General features: G+C 43.5%; 1 protein-coding gene across 1 annotated transcript in view; it reads left to right on the forward strand.

The window, feature by feature from the left end:
- The window catches only part of LOC119402202 (PIH1 domain-containing protein 1), a 94,241-nt gene that overhangs the window by 11,713 nt on the left and 68,483 nt on the right, over positions 1-14,045 (forward strand). The window contains exons 3-4 of the mRNA XM_037669329.2: positions 3,804-3,921; positions 13,445-13,588. Coding sequence (XP_037525257.1) covers positions 3,804-3,921; positions 13,445-13,588 — 262 coding nt within the window. The remainder of the gene's footprint in view (positions 1-3,803; positions 3,922-13,444; positions 13,589-14,045) is intronic.

Genomic DNA, 14,045 nt, shown 5'->3' on the forward strand with positions numbered 1-14,045 from the left:
ACTGGACAACAATTCACTCACTGTTGTTTATGTGCACCACAAGCATATGACACATTTTCCTCTAGTACGTCGAGAGTTTCTGTATCCCCGTGACGTCACAGTGCTATGAAACATCACTGAGAAGCCACCCCCTTGATATCGAAACCGAAAGTGTCTTTTTAAGGTTGCGGTAATTAAAATATATTTCAGGCATTTCCAGGCACCACAATACTCATTTTATGTTTCTCAACACCAGCATTTTTATTTAGAGCAACAGTCCGAAAATTTTTAAAATTCCTCTCAGTATTTCTTTAAGGTCTTGTGTTGGGAAGCACAATGTTGGGGATTCAGTTTCTGGCAACTGCTGCTGCAATTTGATTGGGGCTAATTTAGATGGACTAAGGTGTACATTAGAAAATGACACGTGGCTGAAATTACGGTTTATAATAATAATAACAATAATTTATTTCTCATCAATAAAAGGGCTGATGGAAAGCGTCATACTAAAAGTGAGAAACACTTAGCACATAATACCCGAGCCTATAATTTTTTTAGGTGGGAGTCTGCATGTGCAACTCATTTAAGACAATGCCCTGTTTGGTGTGGATTCCCATGCTGCTGCTAGCTATTGTCTTTGAGTGTGCACTGATGGCAAGTATCACAAGGATAACTGAGACAGACAGGGGTTAGCAGGTGGCTGGCAGCATTCTTTTTTTTGATACTTTCAGCGTACACTTAGAGTCAACATGAACCAACTAGCCCCAGCCATTGCTCTCCTGGCTGTTCTGATTATCCTGGCTTCATGGCTGCTGTGTTGTGTGGGATTTTAAAGGGACACTAAAGAGAAGCAATGTATTGGTTTAGGTGTATAAATTGTACTTTTAGAACTATAATGTCCTTAATTTCACCATCATAGGTGTATTAATAGAGGAGCAAATGAAGTTCAAAGTTTCATTTTCAAATTTTGCACCAAAATTCTCACGCGTGACGTCAGGGATTTCAGCGTCTATTTATCGTATTTTGGTGCCATTGGCTCAACAAAATTTCCTCAAACTTGGTGTGTTAACTCTATGCCCCCCTCAGAGGACAGTGTACTTCATTTTTACCGTTTAGGAACTGCGCAGGCCCTAGTAGGTGCCGTCAAAACATGTGACGTCACAGTGAATGGTGTGGAAACTTCATGGTGGCGCCGCCACCCACATTTTATTTGGGCGCGGTTTCTTGCTTACTAAGTGTCTTCTCGTGTGAAGCGTGGTGTTTTTTGGTATCGTGACAGAGTAGTTTACTAATACGAGAAAAATCGTTTTGCTCTTTTGTGTCCCTTAAAGATACCGCATACAAATGCCTCTAAATGCAGAGGACATGACTTTTAAGAAGTGTTGACTGCAGCGGCTATCTCGTTGGAGCCTTTGCTGATTAGCGAATTGCAGGTTTTTGTTCCCGGCCACAGCTGCCTCAGTCAGATGAGGCAGAATGCAAAAGTGCTTGTGTGAATTGGTTTTCCCGCATGCTAAACAACTCTAAATGGTTGAAATTAATTTGGAGGCCCCCAATACAACACCCTTCCTAACAGGCTGCGTAGCTTTGGTACGCTGAAAGACACAGGTTAGGTTGTGAATTGAAGTAATTGCAACCCCATTGCCATCCTCATAACTACTGGGCAAATTCAAAGTGCAGGACACACTATGGATACGCACTGGAATGTATGCAAAGGTTTGAATTGTTTGAATTGAACTGACTCAAGCCTTGACATTAGCTGCCGTGTGCATCCATAGGTGCTCCCATAAGATAGTGGTACCATGGAACCAGTCACTTGTATGTAGCTGTGATGTCCCAGTTGTGCATTTGTTGATGCTGTCTCATCACCCTGCTGTATGCATCTGCTTTTATGTGCAGTTGCTGAGAAGGAATTTGAAAGTTGTTTTCCTGTTAATGTTTGTCAGCAGATACAAAACTTACAACTCGGCTTTCGACCACATTGTGTTTAAAGGAACACATTGCACCTTTCTGTGTTTAACTGGTGATATACGTTACCAGCAGAGTACTAATGCAGAACACAGAGAGAAGACATAAGCACTACCTTAGGCATGTTATTTTAGTTTGTGCTGGTAATGTACAGTCATGAGCAAAAGTTTAGGGACCCAACTGCTTTCACAAATATTTTTCTCTGCAGCCTGAGTGCACACGTTTTGTCAATGAAATGCATTAAAACAATCCTGCACTGTGGTACTGTGCCAGGAGAAAATTTTCTTTTTATGCTGGTGCAGCGGTCCCTTAACATTTGCTCGCGGCTGTAAATCATCAATGTACTAGTGACGGTCCAGCCTTTCTTAAAGGGACACTGAACAAAAATGTGAAAACATGATGAAAGCATCAAAGTTCCACATGGTATATGTGACTGTTTCAATAAACATAGTTTGTTTTGAGTATTTTTGAACAGTGGGCTGTATGTTTGAAGATTGTGATAGCAAGGCTGCCGCGCGGAGCTTTGTGTCGACGGCAGTGACGTCAGGCGTGCTGGCAGCGGAAGCAGGGTGCACATTTTCCTGTCTGGCTACTTTCTTTTCTCCGCCCATTCTTTACATCCCACTTGGGAGCATTGTTCGTTGCTGGAGCTGTTTGCATTAGCTATAGCGACGTAGCAGGAATGGACTGGGTTGAGAGACACTGGCGATGGCTGGAATGGTTGACATGCCAGTTCCCGGCTGGTTAAACATCACCTCTTCATATATATGCCTTGGCCACTAGATGAGGCATTTTGAGAAAAACGCATGTGATTCGTTGCTTTCTGCCAGTTTCTGCCTGAAAGCAAGGTTGTGTCAACTGATTTTAGCACACAAGCTTTCAAGTTGGCTGAAAATTATGGTGGCAAAAGTTTTGTTCAGTGTCGCTTTAACAGCACTGGTTAACAAATGTGCAAAATGCCATGCTGCGGAACAAAACAACTTAAAGTACCAATTGCGGGGTGAAGATCTTCCAACCATCAATCAGTTTATTTCATTATGCTCAGAACACGGTCACAGTAGCCCTGCCGGCGTCATGATGATTGTAGTCCTCACTCCTTTTTGTTTGTATTTGGGTTCCAGGCTACAGTGAGGGGGGAAGCTATTGTTGACATCAAAGTAATGTCAGAGAGTGCATTTTCACAATCACATTCCCATTGTGGATTCATTTTATCTTATAGTCCACCATGGTGGTGTAGCAGTTATGGTGCTTGGCTGCTGACTCAAAGGTCGCGGTGCCAGTTCCGGCCACAGCGGTCACATTTCGATGCAGAATTCTAGAGGCCCGTGTGCTGTGCGATGTCAGTGCACGTTAAAGAACACCAGATGGTCAAAATTTCCGGAGCCCTCCACTACGGCATGCTTCATAATCGTGGTTCATAATCATGATCCTAATCGTGGATTTGTGACGTAAAACCCCAGATATTTGTATTGTTATTTTCTTCTTATATTTTGATCTAGAGGGCTGTGTGGTTCCATAATGGTACAAACATGACGTGCTTCATAGCAGAGGTTCTCTTCATTCTGTTAAGTAGTACTGCGAGTGTGCTTTGCTGCATCTGCGATGTAGTGAAATGATGGTGCCACGCAACTGACGGTAGCACTGACAGCTTAACTAGTATGCAGTATTTTGTTATCAATACAGTAGCGCAAGGCAAGGCTCAGGCAATGATTGAAAGTAGCAGCTGTTCGTTTCTTTTATTGTCCTCATCTTGTGTTTACTCGGCCTCATCTTTTCTTCCACAATGTGCAGCCTCTGTTCAGCTGATTTTTGTGGGCCTAGTTGTGACTTTCGTGTGTCTGTGTTGCCCTGCATTGCAGCTTCCCGAGCCGCAAGACATCAGCGATGAGGAGCTCATGCACATCCTCGGCTCGGATGACCCCACCACTTATCGCGTGCCTCTCAGCTTAGGCCTGCCGCACGAGGAAGTTGACAAGAGTGAGTCGCTCTTGTCACTGCTCTGTTATCATGCTTAATGGGATGCGGGGTTAGGGGGCGGGATCACAATAAATTGTACGGGTTCAATTAGAGGAATGTATTTGGCAGGTGTTATCAGATTACGAATGGAAGTTTAATTACCAGCATTCCTCAAGAGAAGAGTACATAAGGGCTGCGTCTTACCACGACTTACCTATGGGGCAATCGAATCCCGGCGGCGGCGGCTGCATTTTCGATGGAGGCGAAAATGTTTGAGGCCCGTGTGCTTAGGTTTAGGCGCACGTTAATGAACCCCAGGTGGTCGAAATTTCCGGAGCCCTCCACTACGGCGTCTCTCATAATCATATCGTGGTTTTGGGACGTTAAACCCGAGATATTATTAATATTATTACCTATGGGGCAGGATTCTGGAGGAGTCTTGGGCAGTAACTAGTTACTACTAACGCGTTACCGGTAACTAGTTACTTTTAAGTTAGAGGAACTTGTAACTGTAACACTGTTACTTTTTTCGCAGTAACTGTAACGGAAAATACCGTTACAGTTACTTCTGTCTTTATGAAAAATTATCCAACAGCAACACTTTTTCGAACTTTCTTCTTTACCATATATCCTCTCCACCCCTCATCTTTCCAGAATAGGGCTCCCCTCGCAGTTTAGGAGAGGAGGTGACTAAGCGTATTATCTTCCCTGCAGAAGACCGAGGTTGGAGGTCTGTCATTAACGCAACATGTAAATCAATCGTGGTTCAACTGAACAGCCCGCTAAGTTCGCATCCGTTTTTTTTTTTTTCAGCATATATATCCTTTTCTTCACTTGAGCATCTAGCTATGTTCTTGGTGTACAGGTGGAGGAGCATTAGGATGCCATGTTTGTAGTCATAGGCTCCGAGCTAATCGTGTTTGACAGGTGGCTAGAAAACAGCAGAACGCGAAACGGCTAAGGCCAGAAATTCCGTGGACTAGCGAAGCGATATTTTAGAAATTCTTTGTAACTGGTTGTAAAATGTTTACTCCGACTTAATGCAACAATTATTAACAAAATGACAGACGTTTCACCCCCAATGCAGGTGGCATCCTAAAAAAGAAAAAAAAAAATGAGCCGAGGTCAACCAGTCCACCAGTCACACATGTCCTTGTAAATGTCCAGTGGGGGGCCGCGGCTGTTTTTGCAAGCCGCGGCGAATGAACCACGATTCCAGGAGTTGCTTTTCCCCCACCTTTGTTCACAAACCGGCGTCGTCGCATTGTTTAGGTCAAAGCTATGACCTGTCATCCAGCAGTGCTCAACAAGCTCGGTCTTAGAACGCGTTGCATGGGTTGCTTTAGCGACATTCCGCTTGAGTTCTTTAGGCCTCGTTGATCATTTCCTGCCCGTTTCGCCGATCCGCGCATCGCACTTTTAGATACCGCCATGATCATCCGCAGGTGTGCAGGATTTCGTGAACACACGTTGTCACGTTCCAAGGTATAATAACGGGACTTAAAGGACCCCTGACAGCAAAATTTTTGTTGGTGACTTTTTTACTGTAATTTGTAGCTTTGGGTCTGGTAATCCCTAAGTTAAATCGTAAATGCTCTAGCGTATCGTATAACTAATTCTAGCGTAGTTAATTGTGACTATTTTAGCGTCACTTCAAAACGCCCGCCTGAAAACCACAAGAAACTAGCGACCCATGCGGGGAGCGTCAAAGACCAGGTACACCCAAGCTGTGGTGACGTAGAAAGCGCGGTTTTCAAATCGGGGCCCCCCGCGCGGTAGAGATTGAAAGTATGTGGGTGCCTCGGTATGGGTTAAACCTGTTAAGCGCGTGACCCCTCACGAAAACTACCTCGAGAGCAGCCCGACAACAAAGCGAGAGGGGTGCGGAACAATAGGCCTCGCCGGGTGCCAGTCGTCGTATTGTGCATGTGCGCCCCGCAAACGCACGCCGCACGCTTCGACACAGCAAAGAGAGTGAAAGCATGGCTGGCAGTCGGCTCCAAACACACTCAGAGATCGTCGACGTCATTGTTACTAGCGTATCGTCACTCAGGGTGATTTTTGTGCAATGTATCACACCGAACACGTAGCACTAGTGTCGATGTTGCAGGGCAGCCGATTTTTTGTTTTTTCTCCTACGCTGTTTGACATCGAATTAAAATAACTTCCACGCGACGGATGCTGTTCAAATTTGGCCAAGAAGACCTATGCATACCAAGCGATCGAATGATGGGCACATCTCGATCTTGAAATTTGATGTCAGTGCTCCTTTAAAAACGGTTTTTAAGCCCAGCGGACCGGAAGCTCTCCGAACAGAGTCTGACACACCTTAAACATATGGAGCAGACACAATGGACGTCGTAACCACTCGTGATGCACTCCCCGCTGCTCTTCGCATGCGCTTCTGGGTATAGTGAATGAACGTCTTAGGATATACTGCCGTCGTTCCAGTACATCAACCACGTTTTCCACTTCAAGGAAGAGGCGTTCAAAGTGATTGCTGGTGTTGGGCCCTCTTTTATGTTTCCTTCGTCTAGGGTTTTACGACGTGCAACCCTTATTAAATAAATTCAATAATTTGAATTGTGATCTATCATTTTATACAGTAACGGAAAAGTAACGACGTTACTTTTGCACAGTAACTGTAACTGTAACAAGTTACTTTCGGAAACTCTGTAACTGTAACTGTAACAGAGTTACTTTTTTGGCTTAAGTAACTGTAACTGTAACACTGTTACTTTTTACTGGTAACATGCCCATGACTGCTGGAGGCTTACGAGAAGGGTTCAGCTTAAATGAAGGATGATAAAATTGAGGGAAATGTTAGGCTTAAGGTTAAGGGACAAGAAGATAGTGGAGGGGGGCAGGGACAGTTTTATTTCGATTCAAGGAGAAGAAACGTGCATGGGCTGGGCACAATAGCATGGCACAGTGGGCATGGGCTGGGCCAACATCACCGATAGTCATGAAGGGTAACGGACTGTATTCTAATAGGTAATAGGTGGCAAGCATGGCAGTGGGTGGCAGAAAGTTTGGCTGGCAAACGTGGTTAAGAAATTTGCGGTGATGCAGGAATGAGTTAATTAAAACTGCTGCATGAATGAGTTCATTGGGGAGAATTATTGGAAAGATCTTTGTCCTGCAGCGGGCATAATCAAGCTCACGATGACGATTACCTGGAGGAAAGCGCTGGCATAAATCATGGGGGGAGTCAGGGGGGTCCTGACCCCCTTTGTGTTCAGGCTGGGGGGGACCCCCCTTGCTAGTATCCTCCTCTTGAGGTTTATTTTTCAAACATCATATTTTTCAATTTCTTCAAAGTGAAATATAGCGCATTTAACTTTTTTAATGCCGGTTTATTTCGTAGTACATGTGTACCTGTGTTCAATACTCTTCAGCTGTGTAATGCTGTATTGAAATTGCAACTACCATTCGATTGGTTTTCAAGAACACTCAACAGCACAATGCAATTATTTGAGGAGTGAGCCTATGCTCACTTCCTTTTTTAATTTTATTTCAAAGCATGGTTTTAAATTTTATATAATTAAATATAAAACTTATATTTATTAAAACAAAATGGCCACCATGGCCAGGAGTGTGTCGACCCTTGTGGTTTTTCTGGATTTACACCACTCGAGGAAAGCCTTAGGGGACAGCTGTAGCAGTGGTAACTTTCTGATGGCAGTGATAACTGAATTATTGATAGCTGCTTGATAGTTATCAACACAGTAAAAGGCAGCAGACGTGAAAAAAGTGGACACGCACTGATACCATGGCGAGAGGACGGTAATAAAAATTGCTGCAATGGCAAAGTGACTTGCATGATGCAAGCCTGGGGTGTTATTTTCTCATGATATATATTATTTTCTGACCTTTTTGGTCATGATGATTGGCTTGTGTGCTGTTCACGAGTGTCACGACAGTTACCTGAGACCGTGACAAAGAAAAAAACCAAAGTGTATCTCTACAAAATAGAGCATCTAAATTCAAATCCGAAGTAGATTAAGGTTTAATTTCCTGCCTTCTGCCACTTTTGGCCGAACAACGGCAATGGAGTTAAAATGTGATGCACATACCTACGGAGACAAATGGATGCCGCGAGATTTGGCTGAAGTCTTCATAATATATGTTACTGTAAGGGGCACAGAATTCATGTCAAAGCAGTGTAAAAAAAAACAAACGTTTGAATTACATGTTTCTCGTATGATCAAGCAAGTATGTTATGATTTTGGTATGCCTGCTTTGTTGGCACTGCTCAATTGGCTATTCGTAAAGTCCCTAGATTTTTCCTTTTTACTTAAGTACCGACAACTGCCTCCTTTCATGGCCCTCTCTCACGCGCAGCTGGCGTCCGATGCCATTTTCTTCCTAACTTGGAAGGTTTACAAAGCCATGTGCATCTAAGTACATTAGCCACGCATCTTTCAGCGGACAATATGCTACCGCGACGCGCCTTTCTCCTCCCGTCAACCCCCTGTCATTAGTCAATGGGGGACGCGTTTCACCAAGTGCTGGAAAAGAGTTAGGAAGAACATGGCTACCGAAAACGAGCGTTAGCCAATGAGATTCGTCGCCGGCGCTTCAATGGTTGTCGGTACTTAAGAAAGAACAGGGAAAAATCTAGGGACTTTAGCTATTCCTATTCTAGTTCATAGTGCCGTCGCCGTTCAGTGATGATAGGACCGTGACAGAGAACTTGAAATTTTGCATTGAGCCATCAAGTAGATTATAAGACTCAGTGTGTAGTAGTGTGTAACATCTTAAAGGGACACTAAAGGCAAATAACAATTTATGTCAGAGTGAAAGCTCAATGTATGACAACGTCTAAAACGGCAATATTATCAACAGCAGTGCCCCACTTACCGAGAAATTAAGCTAAATGTATCACACGATGAGCACTTGGAGTGGGACATTTTGGAAGTGATCCCGATGACGTGAGAGAGTCCAACTACAATTAATCACTAGTAATTAAGCTAGCTGCAATATAAAAAGATTCCATGCATCAAGACACGTAATACAATGCTGCTTGTTCGTTTCTGTTTGATTCATGGAAAAAAGAACCTCTGGTGTTGCCATGGGGATGGCGCGCGTGGTTCAAAGGTTCCATTTTCGCCGAACTGCGCTTTGCCCGGCGCCCTGCTTCGCTAATGCAGTCACATCTCAGTGGTACTTTGGGTATTGCGTACTGCGGCGTGTGTTTTGCGCGTCCGTGAAAGTAGCTCTGACAGAAAGTTCGACAAAATGCCGCATGCATGTGATGTTGCTGGATGCCCGAATGGTGCACGCCGTCACTGCAAACAGCCGCACAGTAAAGGCGGGCAACGTTGGGCACGGCAATAGTGACGTGAGAAAGACCGCTTTCAGGCGGGTGATTTGAAGTGCTCTATTGCGACCCGGACCACTGAAACGTGAATATATTTCAAAATAAGCACTTCCTTGGCACAAAAGTAGCACTTCGAGGTTTCTGGACCGCTATTTTAACAATCAACGTCAACTTACTATTCGCCTTTAGTGTTCCTTTAAGTGATATGAGTGGTTATTATGTGAAGGCATTTTTTGTCAACCTAATATATTTGTTTTATACACAAGTAATGAAACCGATAGACAATTAGGCCAAAAAAAAGCATGGGGGGACATTATTTGTGGTTTCTTAAATGTATTGTAATGATTCTCACTTAAATTGAAAGGAATTAAAGTGCACGAAAAATGCCCCTTTCCGTCAGAGGGATCCAAACCCACAACCTTCGGATTATGAGGCTGTAGCATTTGGGCTACAACGGACAGTGCTCCCCCGTCCACTTTTTTGTAGGCTGTTTATGTGTCCTTAATACCTGGGAGTGTTTGTCAGCGCCGCCGGTGGCCCAGGCAGTGAGTGTGGAAAATTTCTTTTGCCAGAGCGTAACGGGGCACTCGACCTTCGCACAAGGTGGCGGCTCACCAACATACTATTGGACATATTGCAGTTCTGAGTGATGCTGAAACCAAAATACTGTTGCTCATTTTTTTCTTTTGCAATTTTGCTTACTTTACACATTTGATACATTCAAAATCCACTATGAAATAATTTGACCATCTGGGAAAGCTTCTTAAAAAAAAAATTTGACCCTCAGAGGGTTAATAACTACAAAGTGCATTTACAGCCGTCAGCATGCTTAACACGAATGATTCGCAGCCTGGCCTGGACTGGCTTGTGCTGTCACCAGCGCCACAAAGTATTGGTTGGTATGTTTGCGGCGGCTGATGATAGGTAAAGCTGTCAACAGTGAGCGCACTCTCCCCGCCGGTCTGACACAAGCGAAAGGCAAGTTGACCAGTCAAATCGAGCTGCGCTCCAGCTATCGTCAGCCACTGCAAATGCACCGAGACACACTTCGTGGCACCGGCATCAGTCCAAGCCGGTGCAGCTGGCCAGCTGAGCGTTCATTTTAAGCGTGCTGACAGCTGTACTGAACCCACTGTGGCCGCATCAGCACAACTTTTTGGCAGCGCGGCATTAGCTTAGAGTTGCCTACTGAGTTTGGAGTGAAATGAAGATGTTCTGTGTCAATCTTTTGAGAGATTCATTCTCTTGAGCTCAGTAGCAGTTCTCAATTTGCTGCGTCCTGTACCTCAACTCAGCCGCCTGCACATCACCAAATCAATCAGAGTTAGAGCTGATACCCACAAATATTTGCAAATTTCTTCTTAAGCTTCTGTACAGTCATCAAATAAACAGCAGTAATGTGGTGATATTTTTTCTTTCTGTCCTCTTTAAGTGTACATTGATTAGTATACAATGCAGATACAATCACTGGCACTTTTCTTTTTTTTTTTTTTTTGGAGAATAATTTTTTGGACCCAATCCGACATCCAGGAGTGCATGCAGCCATCAAAGAAATGTGAGCAACTGAAAGAACTCATCAGAGAAATGTAAAGATAATCGTATTTGAGTGAACATCTTTGACCAATGACCATGTGTTGGTTCGTGGGTGAAACTTACGTGTCGTATTAAAGCAACGGATCCTTTTAATTGGGGTTTTCTTCCCCCTTCTAAATCTGAGTGTAGGTCATGTCATATACATATCTTTTACGCTTCTACATGGTGTGTGATTTCAGGCCTCTTTATAGCCATAATAGTACATCCTTCCATTGTAATAATTGGTCGTCCCTAACACCACATAACTCTCTGGCCACACATGGCCTTTGTGCCACAAAAACCCACTAATCATCATCATCATCAACGGAGTGCTGCACACATCAGTGTCACACCCCAGTGCTGCTAAGCACACTGCGCAGGCCGTCACTGGACAGCTGCATGTGTTTAAGTGCACTCTAACAGTGTTCATACTTCTTGTTTACTCAGGCTAATACTTGCTAGTAAAGCATTTAAATAAACAAGCACAAATGTGATTATGTTGTCTAGATATTTCTTCGTTGCCACAGCAAACCTCGCATCCGCGCAGGTTGTACTTGACGCTAGGACTAAACATATGCAAAGCAAATGGAGCATTACAGCACAACTTTAAAAACATTTTTTTTCACTTAAATAAAACCGAAAGTAGTTTGATAAAATATTTTCAGTCAGTCGACAATGAAGTTTGCTACTGTATGTGCTATTTGGCATGTTTTTACTATGACCTCCCCCAGTGTTAAACAATTTACTACTAAGCATCTGCAACAATTAACTTTTCTTTTCAACTTTGTCACCCACTGGGCACACTCTTTTACGCTATCTAAATCTCAAACTATTTGTGCCACAGTAAAACTTCCTGACCATCACTTAATTATAAAATATCGCATTTCAGTAAATATTACCATTCCGCGAAAATATCCCCAGTGTGGACCATAGTATTCTCCATATTTAAAGGGACACCGAAGTAAAACAGTGCATTGGTTTAGATCAATAAGTTGTACTCTGAGAACTCTAATGTCATTAATTTCACCACCATACGCTTATTAATAGAGGAGAAAACCGAGGTCAAAGTTTCATATTAAAATTTTACGCTGAAATCTCTGCATGGGACATCATGAATTTCAAAATGTATTTTTCAGCGAAAGAAGGGGTATTTTAAGTGCTAGTTTTTCTTTGCTAGACACAGCATTAATTAGAACTGACAGACAGGAAAGCCAAGGAAACCCTTTTCTTGGCTTTCTTGTCTGTTCTAATTATTGTTGTGTCTATAAAATGTATTTTTCGTATTTTGGCAACATTGCCTCAACAGAATTTCCTGAAGGTTCATATGTTAAATCTATGGCACCCTCAGCAGACAAAGTATTTCATTTTTATTGATTAGAAACTACGTAAGAGCTGGTAGACGTTGTCAAAATCTATAACGTCACGGCGTTTGGTGCGGGAATTTCATGGTGGTGTCGCCACCCTCATGTTCCTTTTGCACTTTTGCTCTTTCACCAAGCGTCTTCCCGTGGCAAGCGTGATGATTTTAGTATTACGAAAGAGCAATTTGCTAACACGAGGAAAATCGTTTTTTTCTCTTTAGTGTCCCTTTAAGGCAGTACTACAACAAAATGACAGGCCTGCGCAGAGCACGCATCACAGTTACAGTAAAAGCTGGAAGAGCGGCCTTTCTAGAGTCTTTTGTGAACTCTTTCGGGGCAACTACTACAAGTACACTTGCAAAGTACCCACTACCGTAGTGGTGAGGTAGCTGCGCATATTGCGCATTCTTGATACGATTCGGTTTTCCTGCGCGAAGCTGCTCCAAAAGCATAAATATCGAAAAAATTGCGCCGAACTGCTCCAAAACAGCCTCAGAAGCAAGAATTTTGACGCCCACGTCAGCTTCAGCGGGAAAAAAAGGCTGAGTTGGCAACAAGATTTTCCAAGCAGCGCCACGGATACCAAGAAAAGGAGACGTTCGCAGAACACATAGATGGGCCCAAGTGTGTTTTTATGCACCTTTGTGCATAGAAACACACATATTTACAGTGAGTGCAGGACCGTATGTGCGCATTAAACGAGATAGCCAGTGCGGCGAGGTTTCTTGGTGCTTGCGCTGCATTCTTGAAGGCAATCCAGCACGAGGTGGCAGCGAACGGCCGTGCAGCATGCTTTTGTTGTCACCTGTTAAAAGCGTGCAGCACACTTAACGTCACGCCAACCGCGCGGCCGCGCAGATAGCTGAAGGTGCTTATTCTGATGTTCTCCTCACATAGAGTAACAGTGACCTACAGGAAGCTCTGGGGAAGCTTGAAAAGCTAAATAAGCGTACCTACACAAAGCAAAAGCAGTAATCTGCTAAATCATATCGTTGATGTTAAGCAAACGCCTACTGCTATGTCTACAATTCTTGTGCAATTACAATTTCTTTTTGTTTTTGAGGAATGTGATGATTATGTATGGATTTTCGTTCCGCGAAATATGTATGGAATTTTTTTTGTAGTTCAGTGCTACCCACAAGTGGGTGACGATATTTTTTCCTTCTTATTGATTTTGCTCCACCGTGTAAGCTGCCGCAGAGCTGATTTATCATAAAAGATGTTCTTAGTTGCACATTTTTTTTTCTGTGTTGCTTTTGCTGACCTTTCCTTGCCCTCTACCTCTCAGGTGGTTCGCCATGCACAGCGTATGATGTGATCATCAACGAAGCTTTCTTCCGCAAGATCAGCTCCAACGAACTTTTCAAGACGTTCCTCATCACCGTGGCACTTGACGGTATTGAGGAGAAGTACAAGGCTCATCCCGAACGAGGTATGTCCACGGGTTGCTGGTTAAGCCATTGTAAATTTAATTTGACCTGTGCAAAGATCAGACTTCTGCAGCTCGAGTAAAACTGGTTTTGTCATTTCCACCCATTCTGCCGAATGTCTGCTTATTCCTCCTTCATTATGTTTTCTCCTTGCAACACAGTATTCTGTAGAACTCTTATAGACTGTATGCAAGTGTCAGCAAAAACCATTTCTCAAACCCAATGTGAAAGAGGTCATGGGATTAAGTAGATCTGGTGATGTTAATTAAGGGGGGGGGGAAGGTTTATAGTGTTGAGCCATGATTCCTCTCTCCCCTGTTAATGGGGGTAGAACTGAGTGATGTTGCTGAGCCTCTGTCAGAATCCAGAGGTCCATGTTGCATAAGCAGAAACTAGTCAGCAATGACAAAAATGCACATGCACATCTTTCTCATGTTTCTTACCACAGCTGCTTGTTTT

The sequence above is a fragment of the Rhipicephalus sanguineus genome, chromosome 8 (genome assembly GCF_013339695.2).
Source record: "Rhipicephalus sanguineus isolate Rsan-2018 chromosome 8, BIME_Rsan_1.4, whole genome shotgun sequence".
In the NCBI taxonomy this organism is placed as follows: Eukaryota; Metazoa; Arthropoda; class Arachnida; order Ixodida; family Ixodidae; genus Rhipicephalus; species Rhipicephalus sanguineus.